General features: G+C 47.0%; 1 protein-coding gene and 1 long non-coding RNA gene across 6 annotated transcripts in view; one reads left to right on the plus strand and one right to left on the minus strand.

The window, feature by feature from the left end:
* LOC139107941 (mucin-2) overlaps nucleotides 1-2,784 on the plus strand; it is a 61,749-nt gene extending 58,965 nt beyond the window's left edge. The window contains exon 21 of the mRNA XM_070665853.1: nucleotides 42-2,784. Within this exon, the coding sequence (XP_070521954.1) occupies nucleotides 42-77 (36 nt within the window). The 3' untranslated portion in view covers nucleotides 78-2,784. The remainder of the gene's footprint in view (nucleotides 1-41) is intronic.
* LOC139107962 (uncharacterized) overlaps nucleotides 1-12,875 on the minus strand; it is a 91,656-nt gene that overhangs the window by 8,894 nt on the left and 69,887 nt on the right. For 4 of the 5 annotated variants that reach the window (XR_011546592.1, XR_011546591.1, XR_011546589.1 and 1 more), the window contains 3 exons: nucleotides 5,427-5,620; nucleotides 3,598-4,136; nucleotides 2,933-3,475 (listed from right to left, as the gene is read on the minus strand). This is a non-coding gene — a long non-coding RNA (uncharacterized lncRNA). Of the gene's footprint in view, nucleotides 1-2,932; nucleotides 3,476-3,597; nucleotides 4,137-5,422; nucleotides 5,621-12,875 lie in introns of all 5 variants that reach the window. The other variant, XR_011546590.1, reaches the window with a different exon arrangement.

Here is a 12,875-nt window from a genome sequence, read left to right on the forward strand (position 1 = left end):
GAAAATACTATGTCAATGTTATTAATTGATACTTTTCACAGACCAGCGATCGGGAATCTAACTTCGATTCGCTATAGACATTCAAACGAGAACGAGTCACGACAGGAAGATTGATTGCGGACGAAGCCGCTGGACGGTATTCTCCGATTAGATTTATGAATCATTGTATATCGAAATCGGCTATCAAAACACGCGAAACAACATATTTCATTTCGTATCGTTTTATCTTATTTATTGCGGCTGTCACGTTTTTTATTTTGCTTTTATTCTTATTGCGGTGCATTTAATTGTTACGTGTCTGTTCGCGATTGTATAGCGCCTAATATCTATCAAAATTAATGACGTTCCTCTCGTTAGAGGAACTTTTCTAAATTCAATGTTTGATCGGCGAATGCCTCTGAAATTAAAATCCAACGCGTAATTTCGCTAAGGCGGAAGACAGGCGCGCGTGACTCAACCCCGTGCCAAAATACAACCAATGAAATAGGGAAGACTTTTGAAGAAGCTTCTTTCTCGTCCTCCCTATCGTTTTTGCAAGCTCGACCAACTCGTCGTTGCAGCTGATCGAAATATTATTCAATAAAAAAAAGAAAAATTAAATATCGCGATTTAAAAATAATAATTTTGAATCGAGTCAACTGATTATTATTTTAATAACTATTTAATAATTATTTCTTCGCAGACAAACAAAATTAGAAAAATATCACGGATATACAGATCCGAATTTGGAAATAATATTTCGATCGCCGCAGCGTACCGTGCACGTGCGAGCACGGTGCACTAGTGTCATAAATAGCGGGATGGCGCTAAATCATCGTGTCGACAGCGCGACGAGGTGGCTCGATGCTTATACTGACCACGAAAGGAGAATATTTTTTATATTTGTTGTTACTGTTTGTTTGTTTAGTTTATTCTCCAATAAGTCACGTCATGTTGCCCGGCTTCGTTGCAACACTTATTTCCGAGCGATCTGCTAAGGGATATCGCTCTAACGTTCGCGCGAATGTAAACTAAAAAAAAAAAAAATTAATATATCATAAAAGTTGAGAGAAGAAACTGTATGTTAATAGTTTGCATTCGGGAAGCGTATTTTGTTAACCATTTCACCCGAGACGAAGCCGCAGCAACGTCGCTGTATATCAAACCCGAGGAAGAACAAACGGAACGCGTTAGGCTCGCGATGTATTTACTGTTAGCTCAATAAATAGCGTAAGCGAAGGTGTTAGCGAAGGACAGGTGTGTCGCATATCGAGAGACATCCACTTGTAGGGCCGCGCTTAATTGGACTATTCACGCGAGACGGACGAAAGTCTGCCGGTTTAAGAAACGAAGACGACGATGCTCATATATCTTAAGTTTCGTTACTAACTCTGTCCTCCTTACATCCAAATAAACAAAAAAAAATAAAGAGAAAATTAATAAAGCCCTTCCTTATACATATATACATATATGCATAGATTTACGTATAAATATAGATGTATTACCCCGTTGTACATACTCTCTCCACCGGAACCTCTTCTACGTAATGCTATTGTAATTTTGTACACTTAGCGCATGTATACTTATACGTACTTTTAATAAAAGTCAATAATATAACGGCATGTCTTAAACGTACCTGTTTGTCATACTCAAAAAAAATTATAATTAACTTAAATACGTAAGCTGATTTAATTAACAATATTTCAACACGCGAGATATGATAATCGCGTTTCATTTGTAACTGTGAAGTCTCATTTCTGAGATCACGCGAGTTACTCGTTTTAATCAACTTCTTTTCTCTAACGTTCGTCTATTTGCGTAGGCTTACAAAAATTTTATACATGACACTTTATTAGAACAAAAGTTGTTGAAGAATAAAAATATATTAAAAAAAAAATAAAGGAAAGAAAATATTTTTTTTTAATTGAGGAAAAAGCGTGATCGATAAAATACGGCCAACTGAATGTTACAGATTAATCTATAATAACCGTTGTGCGTAAAGAATTACTATTTATTATATGCATATATATATATAGGCATTTATCGATGTTACTAAAACGTTTTATATATTAAAATATGTAAGTCCCGTTTAGATAATATATACGCTAATTATTTATTCCAATAATAAATTTTTAACGTTGTACACGTAAGTTTTGATGTCTCAACCTACTCTCAGCTCGCGCACACGTCGACGGCGAGAGCGTTTCTATGGCTCGCCGTAAAATCGTAAACGGCGACTTGATTAATTTCCAATCAGCGAGTTTATTGTTTCGCAAATTCGATTATGTGCGCTGAACATTTATGGAAGCAATTTCGGGCGCAGCCCTTCGTGGCATTGAGAGTCGGCCGGAGAGTCCGACGACTCTCGCTGGGAGAAAAAGCGGCGACGTGCGCCGGTCCGCGTTTCGCGATTCGTCGCGGGCCGCGACTAAAACATGAGCCTAATCCGAAAAACAAACCGATCCTCCAGAGGTCCCATTCGAGACGCGATTCTCGGCCGTGATTTCTACGTCCCCGGTACGCGACGAAAGGCCCGCGTTCGTCGAAGGACCCGAGCAAAGGGCAGGACAGCGGCCGCCGCAAATGACTTTATTTATACTACCGATCCTTAGTAGGCCTCCTTATTAGAACGCTAGCCGCCGCAATTGCGAACGCGCCGAGAGAATAATTCACATTAAAACCTGTTTCCGAGCGTCATACTTTAGTGCGCGGCGATCAGTTTAACTTACAGCCGACGGGACGTGTCACGCGATTGTCATTAACGATCATCAAGGAAACATAAAAACAAAAATATCGCAAGAAGGCGTATCTCGTTGCGTAAGAAATGCAAAAGCGTTGCACGTAATTTTACCTTTGTTAAAAAAAGAAATTGGAGGTAAACTTTTCGCGAGGAGCGTGAATTAGCCCGCTGCTACTATTCGGACCGTTGGTCCCACTCTTCAAAGCACCTTACCCTGTCTCAAGGTGCATTGCCGCTTCCGCCAAGTCATCGGCGTTGGAATAAAGGGAGTTTCTCTGTCGGTAAGAAGGAGAGACCAGGGTGACGCCTCCCTGGGTGTAAGTCCACCACCGGTGGGGCTGAACATCTCATCTTCTTTGCGCTCGTACTTCTCTTTACATCCCGTCTTCGTTACGAGAGCTCGTTCTCCATCTCCCTCCGACTCTTTCTCTCTTTCCTTTGCGTCCATCTCTCTATCTGGTACCGCCGGCTGTTGGCAGCGCGGAAGGGATCCAGAGCGAGGGGAAAGCCGGCCGTGAAATTAAAACATGATGAGGGGTCTAGATTGAGATGCGAGGGAGAGAGAGACGGCGAAGGAGTAAAAAAGAAGGAATGGCAAAGAGGACGAAGGCAACTGCGAAGACGAAGACGGCGCTAACACCAGGGACGCATCCTGCAAGCGGTACATAAATGAACGCCGATTTCGCGGAATGCTGTGGCCTTTGTGCTTTTGAGAGCATCATACTTTGCGAAGTAATTCTGTACTTATTAAATTACCTAAAAGAATAAAAAAATATTTCAGTAAAAATAAATATATTTCCCTTTTTTTTAAGCGTTTGAATCATTGCAAATTTTCTCTTAGTTAAGTTATCGTAAAAATATTGTTAAAAGCTACTTACTTATTTGTCAAGCAGGAACATACGTACTGCATTTCATTCTATATACGTTCACGTTTCGAACTTTCTCATTTGGCCCTTAGATTCCACGATCAAATACAGTTGATCCACAATGTCGCCACACCGCATGAACGCCGACGTCCTTTTTACACATCGCATGCCACGGAATAAATTGTCCAGAAATTTCTAAGGCCGGCTCGCTTTGTGGGATTAAGCCAGCGGCGGGCTACCAGTTACAAATCATCGGGTCATCCAGTCACCAGTTGCCACCTATCACGGCACCACGGTGACTGCGCCATCGGCATATTTACCACCTGGATTTATTACGGATCTGGCATTTCCGACGAAGCAACAACGACGTGAACGAAGAATCTTTGAGGCGGTCTCGCAACCGCTCCATTATACCTTCCCCCGTGATAGTCATATAGTTTGTAAACCAGGCGTGATCGTGCCCATCAACTGCTCATAACGATCGTCTTGGCCTACCATCTCGTACTACGCTTATTCATCCGTCAAAGTATCACATCGGGCTTCATCGCACGCTATTAGGACAGAAAAAAAGTTCCATTAGAAGTATTTAAAACTAGTCTATGATTTAAATCGTGAAATATAATATAAAACAAACGCTCAAAATTTTTTGGAGTCCTCTTTGAAGATAACAGAGTATCCGTATACTCGTTTTGAATTGGCACGACGAAATAAAAATTAATTATGCATTGAAGTGCATTCGTCAAATATCCATTTACGCGTGGCATATTTATTTTTGATTTAAAAAAAAAAAAAGAAGAAAAACACCTTTAGGAAAATAAAAGGGGAACTTGAAAAATACTTGACCGCGATAAACTCGCAGGTTAAACGGTCCGAGTAGCCGTAAACCGACAACGTTTTTCGTGTTTGAATTTTCTGTGAAATCCTTTTCACGCGATTGGTTCCGCGAACGATCGACAGTGACGGGTGGACGGGTAGTTTTAGCGAGGGTGAAGACGATGACGGCCGACAGTCTCTAGTCCTGCGTCGAGGTCCTTAGGGACCATTCGATAGCACGAGGTCCATAGATCACGCCGGATTCCCTCTATCCTCTTTTCAGGAAGCGGCACAATGCTAGGTACCGATGCTGCCTGCTATTATAGGCAGAGCCGATCCGGTCGCGGCCCTGTCTCGACAATGGATGCGAAGTCGGCCATTGTGCGGGTGATTTGGGACCTTGGGATAGACCGGAGAGGCCTTCCCTCTTTCTGCCGAGTTACCGAGATGTCTTCATTAGGCCCATTTCGTCGCTCCGGGATATACAGAGTGCGGCTTGTTACGACCCGATGAAGAGGCCAGCGTGAATCGAAGGTGGTTTGACGCGAGGAAAGTTACGCGTTCTCGAGATTTTTCCAGATAACGAGGACCATGTAATTATTTAACGCGATAAAGATAAAGTTACCTTTTATTTTTTTCTAACAGTCTTGAAAAGCGTCTCGAAAGAAATGTGACGAAATTAATTCTCAATTTAAATGTAACATTTCTACACGTTTTGTTAAATAATTAACGAACTGAGTGAGAAACTGAGTGAAGAACTGATTAAAACGGATAATGATAATGTTAATAATGAGCGTTTTTTTAATTTTGTGATTTGTATGAATTATTAACGCGTATTGTTGTCGAGAGATTTAATGACAAATAACACCGACGAAATATTTTTGCAAGTATTTCCCGCGGTTAACAAAAAAAAAGAAAAAAAAAAATGCGTACAATTTGCGAATGTTCGCAGTGGAGTTGGAGCGATGAATGACACAAAGACGGGACATTAGCCGGATGGATCCTGTCATTTGCTGGGATTTACCTGCCTTTCGGTCTTTTTTTCGTATGACGTTTAGTCCGTCCTCCCGCCGTGAAACGTCGCAAGTCAGGCTCGAAATGGCAGCTTCTCTTCGAGCGGCAAAGCCGACAGATCCTCCCTGGCACGCAATTCATCGCTTCCGTCGTGGGCATTACGTCTAATCGGCGCTTTTTGTAATTCGTCAAGTTTATCCGGCTTTTCCTGCAAAATGTTCAAAATGTTAGCATGACGAAAATAAATTTTAATTCTTATTCGATCTCAGTGCGTTTTAAATATTTTCCTATTATTATCCCTTCTTCCAAAATTAATTAAAAAAAAAATTTTATTGAGATATCTTCAAACACGAATGGCACGCATAGCGGTGCGTGAAGCGAGGCTTTCTTATATTTAAACGTGAAAAGTCGCAGAGCAATTTAACTCTTGACGATTAACGTATCGATATATTTCGACGCTTCAAGCTGTAAAGCCGTGCAAGAGAAACTTTGTCCCACACCTAATTAAATTCGTGGCGAGATTCCGTGGTCGATGATCGCCTAACCGAACGGACGTCTTTTGGCGGCGTAGCCGATTTCCGAGAAGTCTGTACGGTCCTTCAGACGGTCGGGTCGATCGAAACAGGAAATACCCGAGCCTCCATCGCGAGACCGAACACGACAAATCTATCGCGTGGTTACAAACGTCATAAATTTCGGCGAGATAAAAATCGGTGAAACAACCGCGATAAATAACGAGTAGTGGGAACGAATTTACAGCCCATAATCGTAAAAAAAAAAGCTTTACAATATACGTATAATAAAACGCTTGCTAATAATCTTGTCTCTTATAAAAGAGAAAAAATGTTGTATCTTAAAGAATTTTGTTGTGACTTAAGTTCATAAAACAGTTTTTAATTCGATAAGATACAAGATAACGTGCAACGCGATAAAGCGCAGAAAATTACCTTTGAAATTTTTGAGCAGCGTGAATCCTTGGCTGCTAATAAAAATTTTAAACAGCACAAAGTGTGCCACGTCCGAAAGGTTAATCTTCCTAGCGACGTTACGCGACAAGTGTCCTTTGTCAAAGATGTCATCGACGGAATCATTAAAGACCGACAAAATCCGATTTTTCACGGTCACGTAGCGCCTAACACCTCACGAATTTTGTATAAGTCGATTTTCCTGGCCTGCCTGTCATTTACCTTTCACTCCCTTTTTTTTTTTTTCTTTCTTCTCCTTGTCTCTCTTTTCGACCCGTGGAACGTGTCGCGAGCGAAGACGTACGCGGAGTGAGAGCGTATCTGGCGGGGCTGATTAGCCGGGAAATCGTAGGACTCGTAGGCGTGACGCAATCTGTACGATCCATTCGTTTCCCTCGATTTTCACGCTCACGGATCATTACAAGAACGGGCCGAAACCGCCTCGAATTCCCGAACGGCGATAATTTCCCCGGAACGTTGACTCGTCCACCTTACAACCCGGCCCATTCGTTACAGTGGCATCGAGACGCCTTCCCTCACGTGTCCCGACCGCAACCCCCTCGGCCGTGCCGTGCGCAAGCGGACGGCGATCTAATTAGCGCCAGTTCGGTCCTTTTATATTATTCGCAGGGTGTCGGGAACGAGATGATTGCCGGCTCTCGGCGGGATCCTGGCGCAGTCCCGACCGTTCGAAAATGAAAAATCGTGTTCGCCCTCTTCCCTAACTTCCCCGGCCGGTCGCTCCGATCCATAATCCGTTTTTCGTTTGTACGTGTGAGGAAACCGAACGGTTCTCATTCCTGATCCTTCCACGCGTCCAGTTGCCGCCAAATAAATCTACGGATTTTACGAACATGTAAATGCCGCGATTTCCAAGAAGCACGTGTGAACTCGCGCGGCGTTATCCGAACGGGATTTATTGATTTACTTTCGGCCGAATCTACGGACACCGGACGGACGCGGAGGACTCGCCCGGCGATCGACGACGGTTCGAAAAGCGTTCGTTGTGTTCGCATGCCACGGTTAATGAGATGAGTCGGCCATAAAGCGCGACGGCAAGTAGCGTGAAGATCCCTTTGCTACTACAACGTGCGGGTAATAATTACGATATCGAGTTCGCAAGCAGGACAAGGAAGAACGAGAGAGCGTGGAGAAGTCGGCGAAATGAGGGATGAGAGCGCCGCCAATAGAGAATCAACCGCGGACCCCCAACGTCATAATTTATCTTCATCGGCGAGGTTGCGCCCGGGTTGCCTAACTTTCCGGTGGATTAGCGGTCCGCCTCGCGTACGTAATGATCGTGTCGACGACGGTAGGTAGAACGAAGGCGGCAGGTAGCGGCGAAGGCGAGAAGCAAAGAAGAATCAATTTTGGTTTTTCTCGTCCGGCCCGATCGCCGTCGTCGTCCTCTTCGTTGTCATCGTTCCCCGTCTCCGCCGTCGTTGTTGTCGTCATAGTCATCATTGTAACCCTTACAAGAAGCAACGGCAGATAGAGCAAACAAGGAACAAAGGCCTTCCTCGGGGTGACTTGCGAAAGTCCTCTACGGGGGCTTCTTACGCTCCTGAACGTCATGGGGTCCGTTCAGCGCTCATAAAGCCCGCTAGGGGCCTTCACCATGGAAAAACAATGAGACGGCCCGATCAGGCTCGAGCTCTCTCTCTTCGCGGCCTCTCTGATTCGCCATGAAGACAACAAGAAATTGACTACGATGGCTGCTCTCGCTTTTGCCGTCGATGCACCAACGGGTTCTCTCTTTCCTCGCGTTCTCCGTCTCGAGAAACCGGAGATTCCGTATGGCGCACCTCTCGCAATTAATCGCCGCGTCATAAAAAAAAAAAACAAAAAAAAAATCCCCCGGTTATCACAGAGCGAACAGAGTCATTTAGATTTTCCTATCGAGCTATTTTAAAAATAAGAACAAACGCGATACGCCGCGCTTTCGTGAATCAGTCGTTGAGAACATTTCCACGAACGCGGTTCGAATAAAGCGTGAATTTCACGAGGCTTCTCCGAGACTTTGGCTTCTCGCTAATTCGTAAGCGATCTTATCTCGGAATCTTACTTGGGAGCAAGCTACTAACTCTCGACACCTCGGTGGTAAGTTCTCGCTCTCTCGGTCGTTCCCTCGTTCATTTCGGCCGCTCTTCGCCGACGCTCCGTTACTCTCTTTTTCTCTTACAAAGACGTCGTGTACTGTAAGATACGGAAAAGACATAGAGAAGCTCGCGCTCTCCCACACACGCGAGGACACACGCGGGCGCGCGCGCGAACTAACGTATCTCGACTTCCACTGTGCAGATCGGCCGGGCAGATAGGCCAACCCACCAGCGTTTTCTTTGCGACTTGAGCTTCGGTCCAGTGTCCTGGAAAGCGTACGGTACCGTCGTAAATCGTAATTCACCGCTTTTTGTGCGGTGCCGCGCGCGGGATATGAAAATGGAGCGAGCGGGTCGACGCCCCCCCGTCGACTTTTCGGCGCGGCCCTTTTCTCCTCGGCATCGCCTCCTTCTTTCTCTTGATATTGCCGGCATTTCTATATATTCGGAAAGAAGGAAGGAAAAAAAAAAAAGGAACAAACGTGGAACAAGAATCGGGAACGCGGACCGAGCCAATGAAAGACTGAGAGAGAGAAAGAGAGACGAGAGAAACCTGGTAAATGGGACTGTAAATCTGGAGGGCAGACCCATTATAAGTTTATTACCGACTTTCCTCGACGCGCGACACTTCTTCGGATACGAGCCAAGAGTCCAACTTAAAACCTGTTACACACACGCGTGGTACCTGCCAGGATAGGAGACAGTGGGAGGAACAGAGGAGGGGGGAAGGAAGATGGTGCTATATACTAGAAGTCATTAGTTATCTTAGTTTACTGGAAAAAAATTGTTATGGCTCTCGAAGCCGTTCGGCCTCCGCCAACAGCCGTCGCGGGTAGTAAAAGATTCGATCCCGTAGTTACGTATGTCATACAGCTTCTTCATCGATATAAAATAATAAGGAGATTTACGGATACGTATGTATATTAATAAGAATATGCCGGATTGTGTTTACATATAATTATAATAATCCCGATTTAATAACGCAATTCGTTTTAATCTCGGGAGCTTAGGAGGTCCTGAGAAATGATCCGAGATCGTATACCGCAAGAAAAATACTCGCGGAGTAGTCGGACTGCCGGCGTTCCGATTACGGAAGTGGGATTCAGGCTTCGATTTTGTAAATCACGGTGCGGTAATTATTCGGCGTTAACTCAAAGCGAGCTCCTCTACTCGCGCGGCCACTTCGATTCGTGGCGCGTTGAGTTTTTCGAGCATGCCGGATATTCGGGTCTACCGACGGCCCCACCGAACGTTTCCCCGTGACGGAGGTGAAGCGAAGGGGGCCCCCGAGGGTTTAATAACACCGTGGGTCCCGGCATAACCGACCGAGACCGACCGGACCCTCCCCCCCGACCCCTTTTGGCATATATATAGCAATTAGGCCGTGGAACGTCTCTATCCCAAGCCGCGGCGGCCTTCTCAGCCATGATTAGAGGACATACGCACGCGGTGGGGGCTCGGCTGAAGGGGCCCTACGCCGTTCACCACGAGATTAAGGTCTCTTCCACGCTGCCCTCCCCCTGCTATCTTTCCCCTGGCAATCCGCGTGGAACAGCCCGCAGCGGCAAAACGCGTCGGTTCGAATTTCGACGCGTGACAACCTCGTAATACCTGATATTTATGCGACGCTAGTGATCAGCCAAGGACAAGTCACGCTCGCGAGAAGTGGATAATTGCGTAATCCGTCGCTTTTATTTTTTTTTTTTTCCTTCGGCGCGGGGTGACTCACTTTTTAGCGCTATCGAATACGAGCGGGTAAGATTAAAGCCGGGCGAACGAGCGCGAATAAAGATATCCATCGGGCGAGGTATTAATAATTTTTGGCCTGTAGAACGTAATTCATGGTAATTTGGGGACCACACGAGGAACGTCGGAATTAGCTGTGTCGCGAGTGTCGCCTTGGGAGCGAGTTAACATAAGAAAAAGACATCAGCGGGCGAAGACGAAATAAAGATGAGATTAGGCTTGCGGTTAGAGAGGTCCGCAGGAGGACGTAAATAGGACCTCGATGACGCCAGAGGCATCGGTATCTCCACAAAGATGCCGATACGAACGGCAGTGGAAAGGATACATAAATAAGAGACAGGTGCATTTTTCAATCCTTAAGAAGGGATAATCCGTATCGACCAGAACGCGTAATTTCTCGTGTATCGAACTTAACGCTTTCCTGTTCGACTCATAATTGCGGACCCTCACGGTTTTCATACATCTATTCCCCGTACTACGATTCTTCTCGGCTGTGTTAATTTGTGAAGCCCGAAACAAAAGCGGGGAAGTAATTTGAAATTAAAATTGACCGAGGGAAGACCTGAGCGCGATTTAATTATCATACGTATCGGTTAATTAATTTTCCCGTTTAAAATCACGATCGCGTTCGGCGAATTTTTGCGGCGCATCGCGCGCGAGAATTTTATCAAAGATGTCGGCAGCCTTGTCGAGAAGAGTAAGCGCGGCTCTTGGACTTGGTCTTCGGGAGGTCTTCGCGTGAGGCGAGGCCACCATGTTTCTCCCAGCCTCCGCGGCTTTCTTCGCCTCTTCGTTCCTCCAGCAGCCGCCCGTTGACTTCGTCTTCCTCTTGGTCCCGGCGTGCGAGCACCGGCCACCTTGGGGCGCCCCCGGGTGGCGAACAAACCAATCTGCCTTATGCCGCCTCCGCTCTGATCCTCCCGAGGTTCATCTCTCGCTTCTTTCCTCGCCGTCCTTCTTCCATCTTCCTCCGCCTCTTGTTCGCGGTCGAAAAACAGTTGTCGCTAACCGATCGAAGTTTTTTCGCGACATTGATTTTGAAATATTTATTTTTATGCAACGAGAGAAGACTTCGCCGCGATTATGCTATCGCCTCGAGCTCGACGGACCTCGGTCGCCAGTCGAGTCGTCCGGAGTCACTCGCAGCGCGTGCAGGACGTCACGTCCGGCACATGGTTACTCCGTCCGACAACCGAATATCTCGATTCGTGCCGCGCTCGACAGTGGTTGAAACGGGGCAGGTGAACGCGCCTGTCGTTTTCCCACGCCCAAATGTTGGGGCCCTGTAATAATAAAGAGGCGCCGCCGTGTTGCGACCGACCGCGAGCGTACTTCGACGGCTCGTTTCGGGGGCCCCACCGCCGCGTCGTGCCGCCACCGCGCTCCCGCCTCCCGTTGTGTATCGAGTCCTCCAGCTCATGGAATCCCAGGAAACGAGGAACAAATTATCTCGTCAGACGGACGCACACCGGTTTGAAGCGACGAGAGGATCGCCCGTTGGCTCGGGGCGTCAAGGGGGAAACGAGAAAGAATTCCCTCCCGCGATTCCCTACCTACGAATCAGCCTCCGCCGGCCGTCTCGCTTCCACCCCGAGCGGCCGACGTAGCCCTCGCTACGAAACTACACCGTCCTCTTCTATCTACAACCGTCCCTCGCCCCGATAACTAACTGACCCAACGCCTAGCGCCCCGCGTGTCGGCACAGGCGGCTTCTTTCTTACCTGATGAGTGCGTACGAACGCACACGCACACGCACGTCGCGCATCGCACGCACGCCGTTTCGTGAGATCAGCCGTCACGCCAACGACGTGCAGAAGAGGATGATGAGGTAGGAGAGGATGGAGGGTGGGCGCTGGTTAATGAGCTAGAACCACGGGGGGCTTTGAAAACGGGCCTGCGAGGCAGCGCGGGGCACCATCGGCTTTCTGAGAAGTCACGAATCGCAGCCTCCCGGCCGCTCGTGTTACGTTTCCCGCGTAAAAGCCGCCACTTCTTTACCTCGGCTTCGCCTTCCGTCGTTAAGTCAGGCCAAAGGCACGCGTGGTGGCTTACGAAGAATGCATTCCGTTTCCCTTATTTATGGCTTTGGTGAATCGTAACATCCGAGCTATCTTGATTCGAATAATCGAGCGAGCGCGATGTAACATTCCACGGTAGATTTAACGTCTTAATAATTCCCCGCGATTGCGACGACTCAATTCTTCGGGGCGATTATCGGCGAGGGCGCAAAGCAGGCCGCCGGGTGGCCGATACGTACGCGATTAAACGGCGCGAATTATTCCGTTCGAAAGTTTGGTCCATATTTCAAGAAAGTTCTTTCGAAATGGCGGAGAGTGTCGAAAGATCAATAACGCTCGCGGAGGAATAATCTTCACAAAGTTGCAGTTGGAATAAGTGAAACGGACCGATAGGCTGGCGAGAGAAAGGAGATTGGAAACGCCGAGAGGAAAGATGCGGCGAGAGAGTGGGAGTACACCTGACCAACAGGTACCCGGTGAGGTCCCCCATAAGCAGTCCCATCATTGGCTCGGCCCACTCTCCCACTACCACGTGGAGGCTTTCTCTCCAAAGGGTTTGAGTCTTCCCTTTCTACGATCACCCAGCATCTCACTGCCGAGACTCCTTCGGAGCGAATAGAGACGCGAATAACGAG

This window comes from Cardiocondyla obscurior, linkage group LG14, assembly GCF_019399895.1.
Source record: "Cardiocondyla obscurior isolate alpha-2009 linkage group LG14, Cobs3.1, whole genome shotgun sequence".
Taxonomy (NCBI): Eukaryota; Metazoa; Arthropoda; class Insecta; order Hymenoptera; family Formicidae; genus Cardiocondyla; species Cardiocondyla obscurior.